Below are 15,765 nucleotides of genomic sequence, written 5' to 3' on the forward strand. Positions count from 1 at the left end.
CGCACCCGCCGAGCACCTCCACTTCCAGATCCACACCGACCCAAAGACGACCCTCAGAGGCACCCGTATCTACAGACCCCCGGGACCACGCACACAATTCAGCGAAGACATCGCTGACTTTGTAACCCCGCACGCCCTCCTCTCCGCTGACTACATCCTCCTCGGGGACCTCAACTTCCACCTGGAGAACAACAACGACCAACACCACCACCCTGCTGGACAACCTCGCAAACCTCGGACTCAAGCAGCTGGTGACCACCCCCACCCACTACGCCTGACACACACTCGACACCGTCTTCTCATCCAGCAAGGACATCACCTTCAGCCACGCCACCGGACTCCACTGGACGGACCACAGCTGCGTCCACTTCAGCTTCAGAAGGACCACGATCCACCACCACCAGCAACAGGTTGCACGCAGAAGCTGGAACAAGATAACAGCCGACCAGCTCGCAACTTCCCTGAGCAAGAACCCACCCACCAGCGCAACGAACCCCAGCGAAGCGGCCACCAACCTCACGAAGTGGATCAGCGACTGCGCAGACGACCTCGCCCCTCTGAGGACCCCGCCTAGCAGACCCGGCAGCAAGAAAGCCCCATGGTTCACCGACGAACTCATGAGCTCCAAGAAGAACTGCAGAGCCCTCAAGAAAGCCTGGCGCAAAGACCCAACACCGGACAACATGACTGCCCTCCAGCGCACCACCCGAAAACACCACCAACTGATCCACGCCACCAAGAAAACTGCATTCAAGGAACGATTGGACAACAACGCACACAACAGCAAGGAACTCTTCAACATCGTTAAAGAGCTCTCCAACCCCAACGCCGGAAACGACATCACCCCTTCGCAAGACCTCTGCAACTCCCTCGCCTCCTACTTCCACAACAAGATGGCGGACATACACAACAGCTTCAGCACTCAACCGACGCACGCCATGACCAAACCACCGCCCCCCACCACCACCCTCCGCGCCTGGACCCCGATCAGCACCGAAGACACCGTCCACACGATGAACTCCATCCACTCCGGATCGCCGACCGACCCCTGCCCTCACCACGTCTTCAACAAGGCCGACACTGCCATCGCACCCCACCTGCGGGACATCATCAACACCTCCTTCTACACCGCTACCTTCCCGGAGAGCTGGAAGCATACCGAACTCAGCGCTCTACTTAAGAAACCATCAGCCGACCCCACCGACCTCAAGAACTACCGCCCCATCTCGCTGCTCCCGTTCCCTGCTAAAGTCATCGAGAAGACCATCAACAAGCAGCTGGCCGCCTTCCTTGAGATGAACTGATCCCTCAACCCCTCGCAGTCTGGCTTCCGGGCCAACCATAGCACCGAGACCGCCCTGATCGCAGCCACCGATGACATCCGAGCCCTGCTCGACAACGGAGAAACAGCAGCCCTCATCTTCCTAGACCTCTCCGCGGCCTTCGACACTGTCTGCCACCGTACCCTAGTACAGCGCCTCAGCAACGTCGGAATCCAGGAGAAGGCACTGGAGTGGATCATCTCCTTCCTCGCCGGAAGGACACAGAGAGTCCGCCTCCCCCCGTTCAGATCAGAAGCCACCGAAGTCATCTGCGGCGTTCCTCAAGGCTCCTCGCTCAGCCCAACCTTCTTCAACGTCTACATGAGCCCCCTCGCAGCCATCGCACGCCAGCACAACCTCAACATCATCTCATACGCCGACGACACCCAGCTGATCCTCTCCCTCACCAACGGCCCGCCACCGCCAGAGCCAACCTACACGAAGGGATTAAAGAGGTAGCCGAATGGATGAAGAACAGCCGCCTGAAACTGAACTCGGACAAGACGGAAGTCCTCATCCTGGGATCTTCACCCTCCGCCTGGGACGACTCCTGGTGGCCCCCCGCCCTAGGTAGCGCACCCAGACCAACAGACCGCGCACGCAACCTGGGTTTCATCCTGGACTCCTCCCTCTCCGTGACCAGACAAGTCAACGCCGTCTCCTCGACGTGCTTCAACATCCTGCGCATGCTACGAAAGATCTTCCGGTGGATCCCCACCGAGACCAGGAAGACGGTCACCCAGGACCTCGTCACCAGCCGTCTGGACTACGGCAACTCCCTCTACGCCGGAACCACCGCCAAACTCCAGAAGACGCTCCAGCGGATCCAGAACGCCTCAGCACGACTCATCCTGGATATCCCCCGTCGCAACCACATCTCCGGTCACCTGAGAGACCTGCACTGGCTCCCGGTCAACAAGAGAATCACCTTCCGTCTCCTCACCCACGCACACAAAGCCCTACACAACCAAGGCCCAGGATACCTCAACAGCCGCCTCAACTTCTACGCCCCCAAACGCCAGCTTCGATCGACCGACCATGCCCTCGCCGCCGTCCCCCGCATCCGAAGAGCCACCACAGGGGGAAGGTCCTTCTCCTACCTCGCCGCCAAGACTTGGAACTCCCTCCCGACCCACCTCCGCCTGACCCAGGACCACCTCGCCTTCAGGAAGCAGCTCAAGACCTGGCTGTTCGAGCAGTAGCGGACACCCCCTCCCCTAAAGCCTTGAGACCCTCCGGGTGAGTAGTGCGCTATATAAATGCCTTGATTGATTGATTGATTGATTGAAACAATACCATCTCATCTGACGTTTCTCCTATTATTGACAGACAAAGCCCCTATGGCCAAGTCTTTGGCCTGGTTTGCTGGAACGAGGCTGCACACACATTAAGAGCAGAGTAACATGAACTTCTAAAATCTCTAGTTCCACATGTATATGACATACCTTGCACGCACTATCAGATTCTATACATAGATATTGTCCCATTATTGAGCAAGAGGCGAACTCGGAATCAGTGAAAAAGCAGATGATCAGTGTAAGATTATTTCTAAGTATCCTCAAGTGTAGGTGTTGACAAGAATATTCTGGCTTCACATGCATGCAAATATTCAGGGGAAGGAATGGGAAGAATAAAGTCACAGTATACCTACATCTTGTGCAAATATTCGTTCCCGAGCTCTCTGATACTCTTCCTCTCGTTCTTCTATGGATTTACTTCTTCTGTCATCTTTCAATCGCATCCGCATCTACAGCCAAAGCAGTGGTTTGAGACCCATTTCAAATATAAACTTTACAGTTTAGAAAAGAATGATGTTACTCGATATAGTATAACAGACTGTGCCTATCTGACAATGAGATTTCATAATGTGCATGCAAAACGATTAATCATTTTAATTCTAGAAAGGCATGATAGTATAAACTTACTTGGGCATCATCTTTATCCAAACTAGAGCTGTCCCTCTTGAGGATATATCTTTTCTGAAAGTCAACTCCTTTGTCATCCTTTACATGCTCACAAAATTTCTGATCAGGTCTACAACAAATGTCAAGCAAAATGTTTAAAATGAAATGAATGTCTTTTATTTGATGTTAGTGAGTTGTTATTAAAAAGAACTAAAAAGAAAATACATTTGATTTATATGTGGTCAGGTTCCATATAAAGCATAACAAATGCACACTATAATAATATAAAATAAAGCAGTAAACAATATTCAAACATAACAAAGGGAATCTGTTTCAGGAAATTGCATGCAGAAATATTGGAGTCTGTGAGGAGAGGACATGAGCTTCCTTCACACATAAGGAAGTGCGTTACATAATGCCCACTGCTGGGAGGATTTAAAATCTGTATATAAAACTGATAGAGCGATGATTCTGGGATGTACAATTGCACTAACAACATTTCAGCAACCACTTGACACAACAAAGACTGGTTTCAGCACACTGATAACTGATCGGTACTATTAAATACAAGTTCTTATGCACAATTATATTTCAACATGTATCCAAATAGACACATAAAAAATAATCAAAATGCAGTCGATGTTCTTTTTTCAAATCTTTTTCTTCCTTTATTACTCAGATTAAGAGAATTCTTCCATTCGATAAAAACATCCAACACATAGCCAACGCGTTTCGTCTCTTTTTCTAGAGACTTCTTCAGGGCTTAAAAATAACTCCTGAGACACCTGGACAGCCTCTGGTCAGACTCAATTTAGTAATCCTCACGAGTAAAATTGCCTTCTATTGTAACTCCATAAAGTGATTAGGTCATGTATAGTGGCATCGTAACCGCACGCTCAACCTCCCAAGGTGAAGGGTCTCTCAGAGGAGAAACGACATCCAATTATTTCTTCTCACACAAAACTACTGAGAGGACCACACAGTTCTTTTTAAGGACCACAGTTTAAACCCGGAGATTCTCGGCCCGCATGCCTTCTAAGAAGAATGCTGGTTTTAATACCCCTTGCTGCAGTATCAGCAGCATCTAGTTGACATCTGATAGAGGAATTAGATATTAATGTCCCCTCCTGCACTAATACTTGTCCTTTTTTCTTGTGTTCTTCTGGGAGATATTGGAGTAACTGCTCCATTTCATCCCACTGGGTCCTGTCATATCTTGCTAATAGGCTTGTGAGTTGGCTATACAACATTGTTTGGGGTATTGTGCAGCTACCATCAACTTAGACTCTTTTCTGGAGGCGGTGCATGCGCTGAAGTTTGGGAATTTGCCCTATTCAGAGGACAGGACACAACTAAGGAATTTAAAGGCAAGTGTCCTCTAATAAAAATTGAATCAGATGGAGGTGGTTTGTATTTCTGGTCAACTCTGGGTGTTAAAATATGAGCCTGTATAGGGTCTTTAAAAAGATAAATCAGCATATTGAATCATGCCTTTTAACATAGGTAAAGATTGTGCCATCCTATGTGATGTTCCTAAAGTTTCAAATAAAAAAATCCTCCTCTAAAGATTCCTTATGTAGTGTGACCCCCATGGTATGGTGCCGCTCTGGAAAGTAACTCCTGGTATGCTGTGTTGTCATCATGAGGTTATGGCTTTGTAGGGTAAAGGTCAGGATCATTATCTATTGGAGGATCAATGTTATAATCATTCCATGTATTCATTAGTGGTGGACTATCATCACCCCTATAATCAATATCAGGCTGTGTGTGTGGAGGTCCCTGTGGTATAATGCTTAATGGGTTTGGGCCTGGTGGTGGTGAAGATGGTGGAGGGGTTTAAGGAACATGGTGGATAGGGCTTGTAGCCATGTCTTTATTCTTCTTTAGGGGAATTTTGTAACTTATATCCTCTGAAGGAATGTTCCTTTTAGAAGGTGTGACTTAGCTAGTATGTGTCTAGTGTCTGGATCAATGTAAATTTTCTTCTGCTTAGGATCCAGTTTTTCTTGCATAATCTCCAGGATCGGTTCCAGAGGCCGAACTGGACTGGTCCTTTTTAATCTTGGGAGGAGAAGGTTTTGGTGCCGAAGGTAGCTTTTCTCGACTCACTTGACTGTCTGTTTCGGTGCCGAGCCCAAGGGACAGGCGTTCGGCCCAGCGTCTGGGTGCCGACCATGGCCAGAAGGCAGTGGTGGCCTGGAAGCCTTTTGTTTGATGGAAGAAAGTTGATGGGACAAAGGGACTTTGATACTCACGGTACCCTGTCCCACTGGAATGTCTTCGGACTCTAAATCGATCTCTGGTTCCGAATCCGATTCTTGGATAGAGAAGGCCTCCTCCTCTTCTGCTACCAACGCCTCCATTACTTCGTGCTCCGTATCTTCTCCAAAGATATCCAGGGTGTTTTCAATGTTCTGCCGCTCCATGCCCTTCGTCGAGCCCAACGATCCAGCAAGTCATCTTCGATCGGAACGACTGGCAAGCATCGCAATGTTCATCCTTGTGCTACGGTGAGAAGCACAAGTTGCAGACTTTATGCAGGTGGATGCATGGACACTTTGAGTGGCACAGAGGGCAGAATTGAAGCGAAGTCCGTTCGATCGGCAGAAGACTGGCTAATATGGAACGGAGTGGAAGTCGACCGGTGAGGTTAGTCACAAAGGCCGCCAACAATGTCTTCTCTACCAAAGACAGGGAGTTTCCCTGTTTCTCAACAGGTAAAAAACGATGACGCGCGTACGAAAACAATACCAATGAGGTTACAGTGGGTTGCACACAGAGGGGATCCCGAAGGACTGTTTTGAACCAGAGTGCCGCAAACCACGTCCGAACCAGATGGCGGAAAGAAAACAATCTAATAATGTAGTCGATGCCCATGCACACTATCACCGAAAGGAGGAGTTACCTTACATTGTGACTGGAAAAGACTTCTTTGAAGAAAAACAACTTGCAAACATCTTGACCCAACACTAGTTGGAAGGAGTATGCAAAGCATGTGTATCTATAGCACACATGCATCAAACATTTTTACTGCAGTGTTGCGAGGACTTCACTTCCAATGCATTAGGCTAACGTGTGATGTGAGTCACTTGGCAGGACTGCACCTTGTTCTTCTGAATAAATTGAGTTATTGTTGTTGTTGTGTGGTATATGTTGATCCATTACAATCTCCCTCTGTCCTGCATCTAGTCTTTTCTCTAAAACATGTCCTTATTCTGCCACAGTGAGAACCTCTCTCACCTGGTTTGAAGCGAGTCATTCCATCAATTATGTGCACAGGAGCCCCTCCTGGTCTCGTCAGTGGCTGCAGTCCCGCCTTCTCACCTTTTAAGTTCCTGGAAACTCTTCTCATCCCTTTCAAAAGCGACACTGGTCTTCTGTGTGCAGACCATGCTGCAAGCTCACTCGCGGTACTAGCTACTAGTACAGGCCAAAAAGAAAACATTATGCTAATGTACAGGCACGCACTACAAACAAAATTTGAGTTGTGATTTTAATCTTAATTTCCTGCAACCCGCCTGGCCCCCAAGAGTTAACTGCCACTCCTGCGCCGAGTTAAAAAATGTCAGGAGGACACCAGTGTTCGACCTGTCACCTTCTGACCTGGACGCTCGCTGCCTACCTAGCCCCTGTCCTGGGGGGTCCCCATGGTTTGTGTCCGGTCAGCAGGAGTCTGAGAGCCGGTGCTGAGTGTCTTTAAAAGGCATAAGCACAGCTCTCAAGACAGCGGTGCCACGCAATTTAACAGCTCTCTCTGTTGTCACTATGTGAGAATGTACCCCAAATTCCCAGCTGCTGTCTGCTTTCTGATATTTTTAGGTTTCCCTCATCTTCATTGCTTGATTTTGCTCGCGAGAAAGTGTCACTAAGTCGTTGAATGTCACTCATATTTACACTAAAATTATGAAAATGTCACACACAGCAGTCTGAAACCTTGGCAGCGGTGTTTCACAAACACAAATCAATTCAAGTTTACTGATGGTGATTAAAAGTACTCAAACACATAAAAGGTGATGACCACTGGCAATGGCTCGAGGCAGCATTACAACCAACTGCTCTTCTGTCCACTATGCCACGTTAGACAAGACCGAGCTCGATGCAAATCAGCCTTTGGCATGCTCAAACAGGAACAGTTTAGCCCAAACTGCCAAGCCAGGTCCTCTCTGAACCGGACCACAAGCATGCCAATTACAGTCAGACAAAATGCAATCCTTTCTCCCAAAACCTTGTGTTTGAGATGAAAAGTACTCTACTAGTTACTAGGCTATTGAATGGACACACAGCAGCTTCACAGTGCACTTAAGGACCTGAAACAATCCACAAAGTACATTTTGAAAAGCCACATGCTTGATTTGAAAACCTGGGATATCATTTGATTTTGTTTTACTTGAATTGCAGCAGTTAATGTTTGCATGATATTTAAACGGATCACTTTCTATACTCAAAATTGTACAGTATAAATTGAGAGCACAAACCAAAGAAAAATCAATAAATTATGGAAATCAAATGACATACTTACATTCTTGTGTTTCCAGTTTTATTTACTATAACAGACTTGCCACTTTGGTCAACATTATGATCTAATCCAAAGTAGGCAGCTACTCTGTGTAACAGCATTCTGTGATAGGAGGTCATGGGAGGAAACTTTTTACGTTGAATTCTGTAATGAAGAAGGCATGTTTGTTAGACACATTAATGAAAATGTAACTACTAACCTTTTTCAAAGCCAGAACTACTTACTCATTAGTACCGATGAAGTCTAAAATCTCTTGTTCTAGTTTTAGCAGCATCATTCTGTCCCTGAAATACAAAACACAAGGGCCATGCATGTAAAAGAATGCATAATGACAACAAAGTTACAGGGAAATATTTTAGGTTAACAATTCATGTACTACCATAATTAACTGCACACGAAAAGCAAACCATTATGAGACTTTCAAAATAAACGTTTTAGCATTCGCAAGTGTTGAAGGGGCACACAATAAATCATACCACACAGTGAAATAAAGATACTTTCTGATCTTTATTGTTCTTGGATTGTGATCCACAATTAGGAAAGGTAAACGGGATGCTTTCTTTTCACAGGATGTCCACCCTTCAACCACTTGACCGTTAATGGGGCATGGCCAAGATAACATGGCCACCCCAAATTTAAATCAGTTGACACGAAGCAGACTATCAACAGGAACACTGGCGAGCAATGGCAATCTTGAATGACATGGATGTGGAGGAAACGGAGGTGGAGGAAACGGACAGTGGATGCCACGAAGCAAGGGTCTTTTGCAATACATACAGAGACAATATGACGGCCGGGAACTGACAGGGCTGAACTCTTCTTTGGATGCTCATCGGTGCTGAGGCCAGATATCCAACAAGCAGTGAGGCTTGTGTGAGGAAGTACAATATGCACTAGATGTGCAGCGACAAATCCAAATGATCTGTGTCAGAGGTGAGAACCACATGGCACCAATGGGGAGTGAGCAGTGGATGGGGGGCAGAAGAGCCAATTGGACCCTAGGTGGTATTGGCATGCTGTCGCTTGAGCGGAGATGCCTGAATTAATTAAAGTCTCAAGGCTAATGGCATGCGAGGACTACCTGAGCTTGGGGAGTGTAGTTGGGAGAGAGCACTGGAACAAGAGGCCGTGGAGGAGCAAGTCCCACTCCGAGGAGAAAAATAAACTGGCTTCATGGGCAGGTCCAGCAGTCCTGGCATGTTCACCTGCACCCCCGAACACAGTGAACAAGGGTGGTGTGCAAGAAATCAGTCTGACCCCCAGATTTCAGCAGGCAACCTGGGCCAATAGGCACTTTTCAGATGGAAGAGGAATAGGCCAACCACATTCCACAGAACAGGTATCTGCGATCGGCACTCCCACTGGCAAGAGGAAAATTTACAGCAACCAAAACCCATGATTTGTTACTGGAGGGTCAGACCTCTAAAACAGACGGCCAACTACGGTTGGCTATGACCAATGTTTGGGAAGCTAGTATGCACAAGTACTGCCAAAACAAATTAGACCTGATTCTAGCTGCCATTAGAGACACGTGAGACTGGTTGAAACACAATTTGGTGGTGGGTGATGTAGGGCTGCTGCTAGAAGACCAAAAGAAACTGGCAGAAGTCGTCAAGCGTAATATAGGAACTACAGCCACAAGCGAACGAAATAAGTGAGGCAAAGAACCTCACAGAAATGATCTGGTGCCTTGAGGGTTAAGCCAAAAAATGGTACAATGTGAACGTGGTTAGCTTGCCCGAGTGCACAGTATAACAAGACATGGTGACTTTTTGGGAGAAATTGCGTCAACAGAGTGTGGCACCACCGGTCTGGTTCTGTGTAGAGGAAAGAGCATATTGAGTGCCAGTGAAGCCACGGGTGTCTGGGTCAACGCTAATGCCATTAGTGGCAAGACTTTTAAATACAGGAACAGCAATTCTTTTAGTATAGAATATTTTTTGCCATTTTGGTCAAGTTCACAATAACCTTAACAGTAACTGTACCCTATCCAGAATAGCACAACACAATACAGCTTAGTGCCCTACCATCTAGATGGTATAAAGGCAGCAGGTGAAAGTAAGGTAATCTATCTATTCATCCTGTTTGAACGTCAATCCCTGTCACTTCCACCACAGGTGCCCCCATCTCCTGCCCATCCCAATCACCCCGCCCTCCCAGCCACCTAAACTTGATCCATCAGCCTGCATGTTCACCTCCAGGCACAGAGAGTGAGTAATCTCTTGAGGCCTTGAGTACAATCCCACGAAGGGGGACCAGTCTCCCCAAGCACTCACTCGTTTCTGGGGGTAGCCCTAGCTGCCCAAATTGGCCTTTCACTGGCCATACATCTATCTAGGAACGCCTTCCATTCAGGAACAGCAATCTGATCTTAAAGAGGACAAGAAGGGTGAGAAACTTCAAAGCAGTGAATGACAATGTCAGGATTATCCAGATTAAACTTTAGTGGTACAACATCATATCTCCACCTTTTAATACAGCAAATGCAATTTAAAAGACATGAGGGTGAATTAAGCTCTACTGTTACCAGCACCAATCAAGATAATGAACAATGGGAAAACCTTGTTCTTTAAGAAACCTAGAGATGATCTGGAATGAGCTATAAACCATGCAACTCTTGCAGCATTGTCTATGGAAAGGGAGAGCAAGACCACAGCATAATGAATGACCCACAGTGACCCAAGCGAAGAGGGAACAAGAAGTAGTGGTGACATATATGACAGATCATCTGCAGGACATCTCCAGAGGTAACTGCAGACTCTGAAGTTCATCTCCGTTGACTGAGAAAAGGAGTGAGCAGGTAAGGACATTGATCTCCAGCTCAGTCATACCAAACAAGTAAAAAGAAATAATCTGAAGCAGCCGTGAGCCCAGGTACGGAGAAATGACAACACGGTGTGGGAGCAAACCCCAATTATCACATGAACACCAAGATTTGGTCACCCCAATATTGAACTAAATAATTTGGTTCAAGTATCTCCAGTTGATCTAGTGTTTAAAGACACTATCACATCAGGAGAACACAATGTAGCAGAGTTAAACAGAATAAATTACTGGAAGCATAAATGACTGAGTTCTAGATAAAAAATGAGCAAAAAGTGAATACATTCAAAAAGAGGTACTCAGAAAAATCCATTAATTACAGATGTATTGACAAATGCAAATTCATCACACGTAATAATCCCTGGTTAGGGAAAATCTAACTAAAAGTCAAAGTGTCAAACTCCAAAATTATAATGACAGCATTCTAATAGCAAGTGTAAAAAACAAATTAACAGAATCTGGTAATTCAACATGGTATGATCATGGTCACATTAGCAAATCAGAAACAACTACGTAATATTCTAAATCTTCAGCACAAACCCAATTCCTATGGTAGGATAAATCTTCCACGTGCTACCTCAGCAACTGCACTCTGGAGATGAGATGTTCAACACAAAATGAAACATTTCTTAAACAATGGTTCATAGAATTAGCACCTCTACACCAAAACTTCCAGCGAAGTCATTGAAAACGATACTTTGGATACACGAAAGAGGACCCATTCACAATAGATGTGTTCCTAAAATGTTGTACATTATTAATATACTGACGCCATTTACTTAGTGCTCTGACTAAACAAGGGGAGAGATGGCTTGCAGCGGACACCAATTGGAAGAGGTAAGTGAGCATCAGCAAACTGAGAAGAACACCAGAAACTACATCCATTTTTAAAACAGTAGAATCTGACAAGAAAACGTACCATACATTTCATTGCATTATTTACTCTACGTGACATAGGAAACTCGTTCTAAATGCAACATCATTAAAGTATTGGTCACTACTCTATGAATCATTAAAAACAGCAACTATCAGAAGGAAAATACTACTTACCAGTATGCATCTGTTCTTGGCATGTAGGGCTGCAGAACCATACACTATAGCATTAGATCACCATCTGGTGGTGGGCCCGGATGATTACACTTTGTAGTTGTCTTGGAAGAGTCTTTGTCTGTTGGGTGACTCCTCCCTTAGATCAGAGCGCGCATGGATATCGACTCCATCCTCAGATTGTTTTCGCCAGTGGGCAAATGATGGAGTTTGTATGAATACAGGAGTATATGTGTTGTGTATCTAAATAAGATAATACTGGAAACAGATACAGGTAGCGGGGGAGGCGGGTGGGCGTGTGTGGTTCTGCAGCCCTACATGCCAAGAACAGATGCATACTGGTAAGTAGCATTTTCCGTTCAAGGCATATTGGCTGCAGACTACACACAGCAGTCTCTCCCTTAGCGGCGACCACCCGTATCGGTTGCAGTAGTTTGAAATAATGTTTTGAGTACAGCCTGGCCCACACTTGCTTGTTGTTTTGCTAGCACATCTACACAGTAGTGTTTTGTAAATGTGTGCAGAGTAGACCATGTAGCTGCTTTACAGATGTCATCTAATGGTATATTTCCTAGAAATGCCATAGATGCTCCTAATTTGCGGGTAGAATGAGCTCTAGGAGGAATGGATAGAGTGCGTTTTGCCTTTTGGCAACAAATTTGTATGCACTTAACAATCCATCTTGCAATGCCCGATTTAGAAATAGGATTGCCTTTATGTGGAGGTGAAAAGGACACAAACAGTTGTTTAGTTTTATGAAATGGTTTAGAAATAGTATAGAAGTGCTCTTTTTACATCTAATGTATGTAGAGCTCTTTCTGCAACTGTATGCGGTTGGCGAAAAAACACTGGCAACTCAATAGATTGGTTGAGGTGGAATGCTGAAATGACCTTTGGTAGAAACTTTGGATTTGTCTTAAGAACCAGTTTATTGTGATGAAGTTGTATAAATGGTTCTTGAATTGTTAATGCCTGAATCTCCCTTACCCTCCTCAGTGAGGTAATTGCTACTAGAAAGGCCACTTTCCATGTAAGGGAATGTAATTCACACTTATGTAATGGTTAAAAAGGTGGACCCATAAGGCTGGTGAGAACAATATATTAAATTCCATACTGGAGAAGGTGGAATTCTGGGAGGAATTATTCTTTTGAGTCCTTCCATAAATGCTTTGATTGCAGGTACTCTAAACAATGACAAATGTGGTCTGTTTTGGAGATATGCTGCTATAGCAGCAAGATGTAACCTGATTGAAGAGTATGCTAAATTAGATCTTTGCAGATGTAATAGATAGCAAATGATGTTTTGTATGGAAACATCTAGTGGGTTGATGTTGTCTTTTGTGTAATACACCGCAAACCTCTTCCACTTTGCTGCATAGCATGCTTTAAGGGTAGGACGTCTTGCTTCTTTATTTACGTTCATGCAATCAGTGGGTAAATTTAGATATCCGAATTCTAAGAACTCAGGAGCCAGATCGCTAGATTGAGCTGCATTGGGTCTGGATGCATTATCTCTCCATGGTTCTGTGTTAATAGATGTGGTGAGATTTTTAATTTGTAATGTGGTACTACTGAGAGATCTAGCAGTGTGGTTGTGGGGTGGTGGAGAAGTAGACCAGGAGTCAATAGTATCTGGTTCACTGAATTTATTAACAAATAGGAGATTATAGGAAAAGTTCGTAGATACTAGAGTTTTTTTCAACTAATAGTCTGTGAACAGAGATAAAGCACTGTTTTTAGCACTCTTTCCGGTGCAATGCCTTCTGGTACTTGTAGTCGGCTTCGACACCTCTTGTGCTCCTAACAATGCGAGGTTCTTGAACGTCAGGTTTGATGGCCGTCGCTCACCAATACCCAAAAGGAAAGAAGAAACAAAAGAATCCTGTAAGGGGGTGGCTCGGAGTCTATAGCGTTTGACGCAGGAGCCAGGGGGGAAGTGTGGGGCACTGTCACCTCGACCGTCACCAGTGATTCATGCTTGTGCTGCTATTTACGCTGAAGACGGCCCCTTGAGAGCTCCCAGTGTTTCCCCACCCTTAGATCCCTCCAGTGCGCGGCCCCAGACGAGGAAATACGCCCCCGTACCTTGTGGAGCCACGTCCCTCCAGGGCCGTGGCTCGAGTTGTCGCGTTGCCAGGTAGGGTCTGGCTGCCAGTCTGTTCCGTCCTCTGGTTCCTCACTGCTCCGGTTCTTCTCCTCTGATGTCGGGTCAGCTTGCTCCTTGGGTAGGTTTCCAGCGCTGTCCCGCGGCAATAACGAGTAGGTTCGGGCAAGCGTCCTCTCCTGGCGTTCTTCATCCGTTGGTCCTGTTGAACGACTGCTTCCCTCGGCGGCGGCCCATTTGAAGAACTCCGCCCCACGTAACCTGTCCAATTCCTCCGGGAAGCTGGACGCCTTAAAGGGCCAGTGGTCGCCGGGTAAGCTCTGAAAAAACATGAGAGAAGACGGGGAAAGGGAATGGTGAAAACGTTCCAATGCAGGTGTTCCGGACTGTTCATCCTGCTCCTCCTCACAGTGGTGTACCACGGTTGCCTTGCCCACGTTGGTGCTATGAGAATCCATGTGAGAGAATGTTGCTGCAGCTTGCTTACCACTAATTGAATTAGTGGTAATTGAATTAGTGGGAGAGGTGGAAAAGCGTACGCAAATTTGTTCGACCAGTTCATCCGTACCGCATTGCCTTTGGATAATGGCTGTGGGTATCTGGTGGCGAAGCTTGGGCATTTGAAGTTTTGATGTGTGGCAAACAGATCTATGTCTGGTTGACCCCACATATGAAAGAATGGCAGAAGAACTTGAGGATGAAGTTCCCATTCGTGTATCTGTTGTCTCTGACGACTTAACAGATCTGCCACTTGATTGTGAACTCCTGGTAGATGTTCTGCTAGCAGGAAAATGTTTTGAGGAATAGCCCACCTCCATATGCTCTGCCCCAGCTGGGAGAGCTGTAGGGAGTGTGTTCCTCCTTGCTTTTGAATGTAGTACATTGCTGTCATAATGTCCATCCGGATTAGAACAGCCTTGTTTGACAGGTAATGTTGAAACGATTTTAGAGCTAGAAAAATTGCTAGTAACTCCAGATGATTTATGTGGAGTAGTTTTTGTTTCATTGTCCATATACCTTGTACTTTGTGTTTCTGTAAATGCGCACCCCATCCTGTGAGAGATGCATCTGTAGTTAGTATTATTTGTGGAACAGGCTCTATAAACGGCCGGCCCTTGGAAAGGTTTTTGGTGTTCCACCATTGCAGAGAGCGAAATGTCGGGTCGTCTACCACCACCAGATCTGTTATTTGTTGCTGAGCCTAATTCCATTGCATTGCTAAGCATTCTTGTATGGGGCGCATTTGTAGTCTTGCGTATGGTATTATGAAAATGCAAGATGCCATCATTCCTATTAGTTGCATGAACACTCGAGCTTGTAGTGAGTGTTGTGGCTGGAATTTCTTGATGAGATTGTGCATATTTTGAATTCTTGTTGAATTGGGATATGCTATTGCTTTGGAAATATCTATTGTGGCACCTAGATACTGTTGAGAGAGGGACGGTTGGAGATGTGGCTTCTTCTGATTTACTGTAAACCCTAATTTGTGCAGCAGACAGATCGTCTGATGTGTGTGTCTCACACATTGGTTGTATGATGTTGATCTTATTAACCAGTCGTCCAGATATGGGAAGACATGGATGTTGTCCCTTAAGTGTGCAGCTAGCACTGCTAGACACTTTCTGAACACTTGTGTGCTGTAGTTACTCAGAAGGGGAGTACTTTGAATTGGTAGTGTTTGCCTTCTAGTACAAACCGTAAGTACTTTCTGTGAGATTGGTGAATGGGAATGTAGAAGTAGGCATCCTTGAGATCTAGCGAGGTAAGAAAGTCTTCCTTTTTTTAGCAACGGTAGAACCTGTTGTAGTGTGACCATATGAAAGTAATCTGATTGTATGTACAGGTTTAGGGGTCTTAGGTCTAGAATAGGTCTGAGAGACCCGTCCTTTTTGGGGATGAGAAAATAATGAATGTAAATCCTTGTGTTTTGATGCGGTTTTGGGACTGGTTCTATTGCAGTAGAGATTCCACCTCCTCTCTTAATAGTATGAGGAGTTCCTGCGACATGGGACGTTGTCTGGGTGGTATTGTTGGAGGAGTGGAAGTTAG

General features: G+C 45.7%; 1 protein-coding gene across 9 annotated transcripts in view; it reads right to left on the reverse strand.

Moving 5' to 3' along the window:
* Window positions 1-15,765, reverse strand: part of R3HDM1 (R3H domain containing 1) — a 459,574-nt gene that overhangs the window by 296,978 nt on the left and 146,831 nt on the right. For all 9 annotated transcript variants that reach the window (XM_086957295.1, XM_086957292.1, XM_086957298.1 and 6 more), the window contains 4 exons: window positions 7,967-8,026; window positions 7,746-7,886; window positions 3,248-3,356; window positions 2,974-3,069 (listed from right to left, as the gene is read on the reverse strand). In XM_086957295.1, coding sequence (XP_086813421.1) covers window positions 2,974-3,069; window positions 3,248-3,356; window positions 7,746-7,886; window positions 7,967-8,026 — 406 coding nt within the window. The remainder of the gene's footprint in view (window positions 1-2,973; window positions 3,070-3,247; window positions 3,357-7,745; window positions 7,887-7,966; window positions 8,027-15,765) is intronic.

Source organism: Lissotriton vulgaris, chromosome 2_1, assembly GCF_964263255.1.
Source record: "Lissotriton vulgaris chromosome 2_1, aLisVul1.2, whole genome shotgun sequence".
Lineage (NCBI taxonomy): Eukaryota > Metazoa > Chordata > Amphibia > Caudata > Salamandridae > Lissotriton > Lissotriton vulgaris.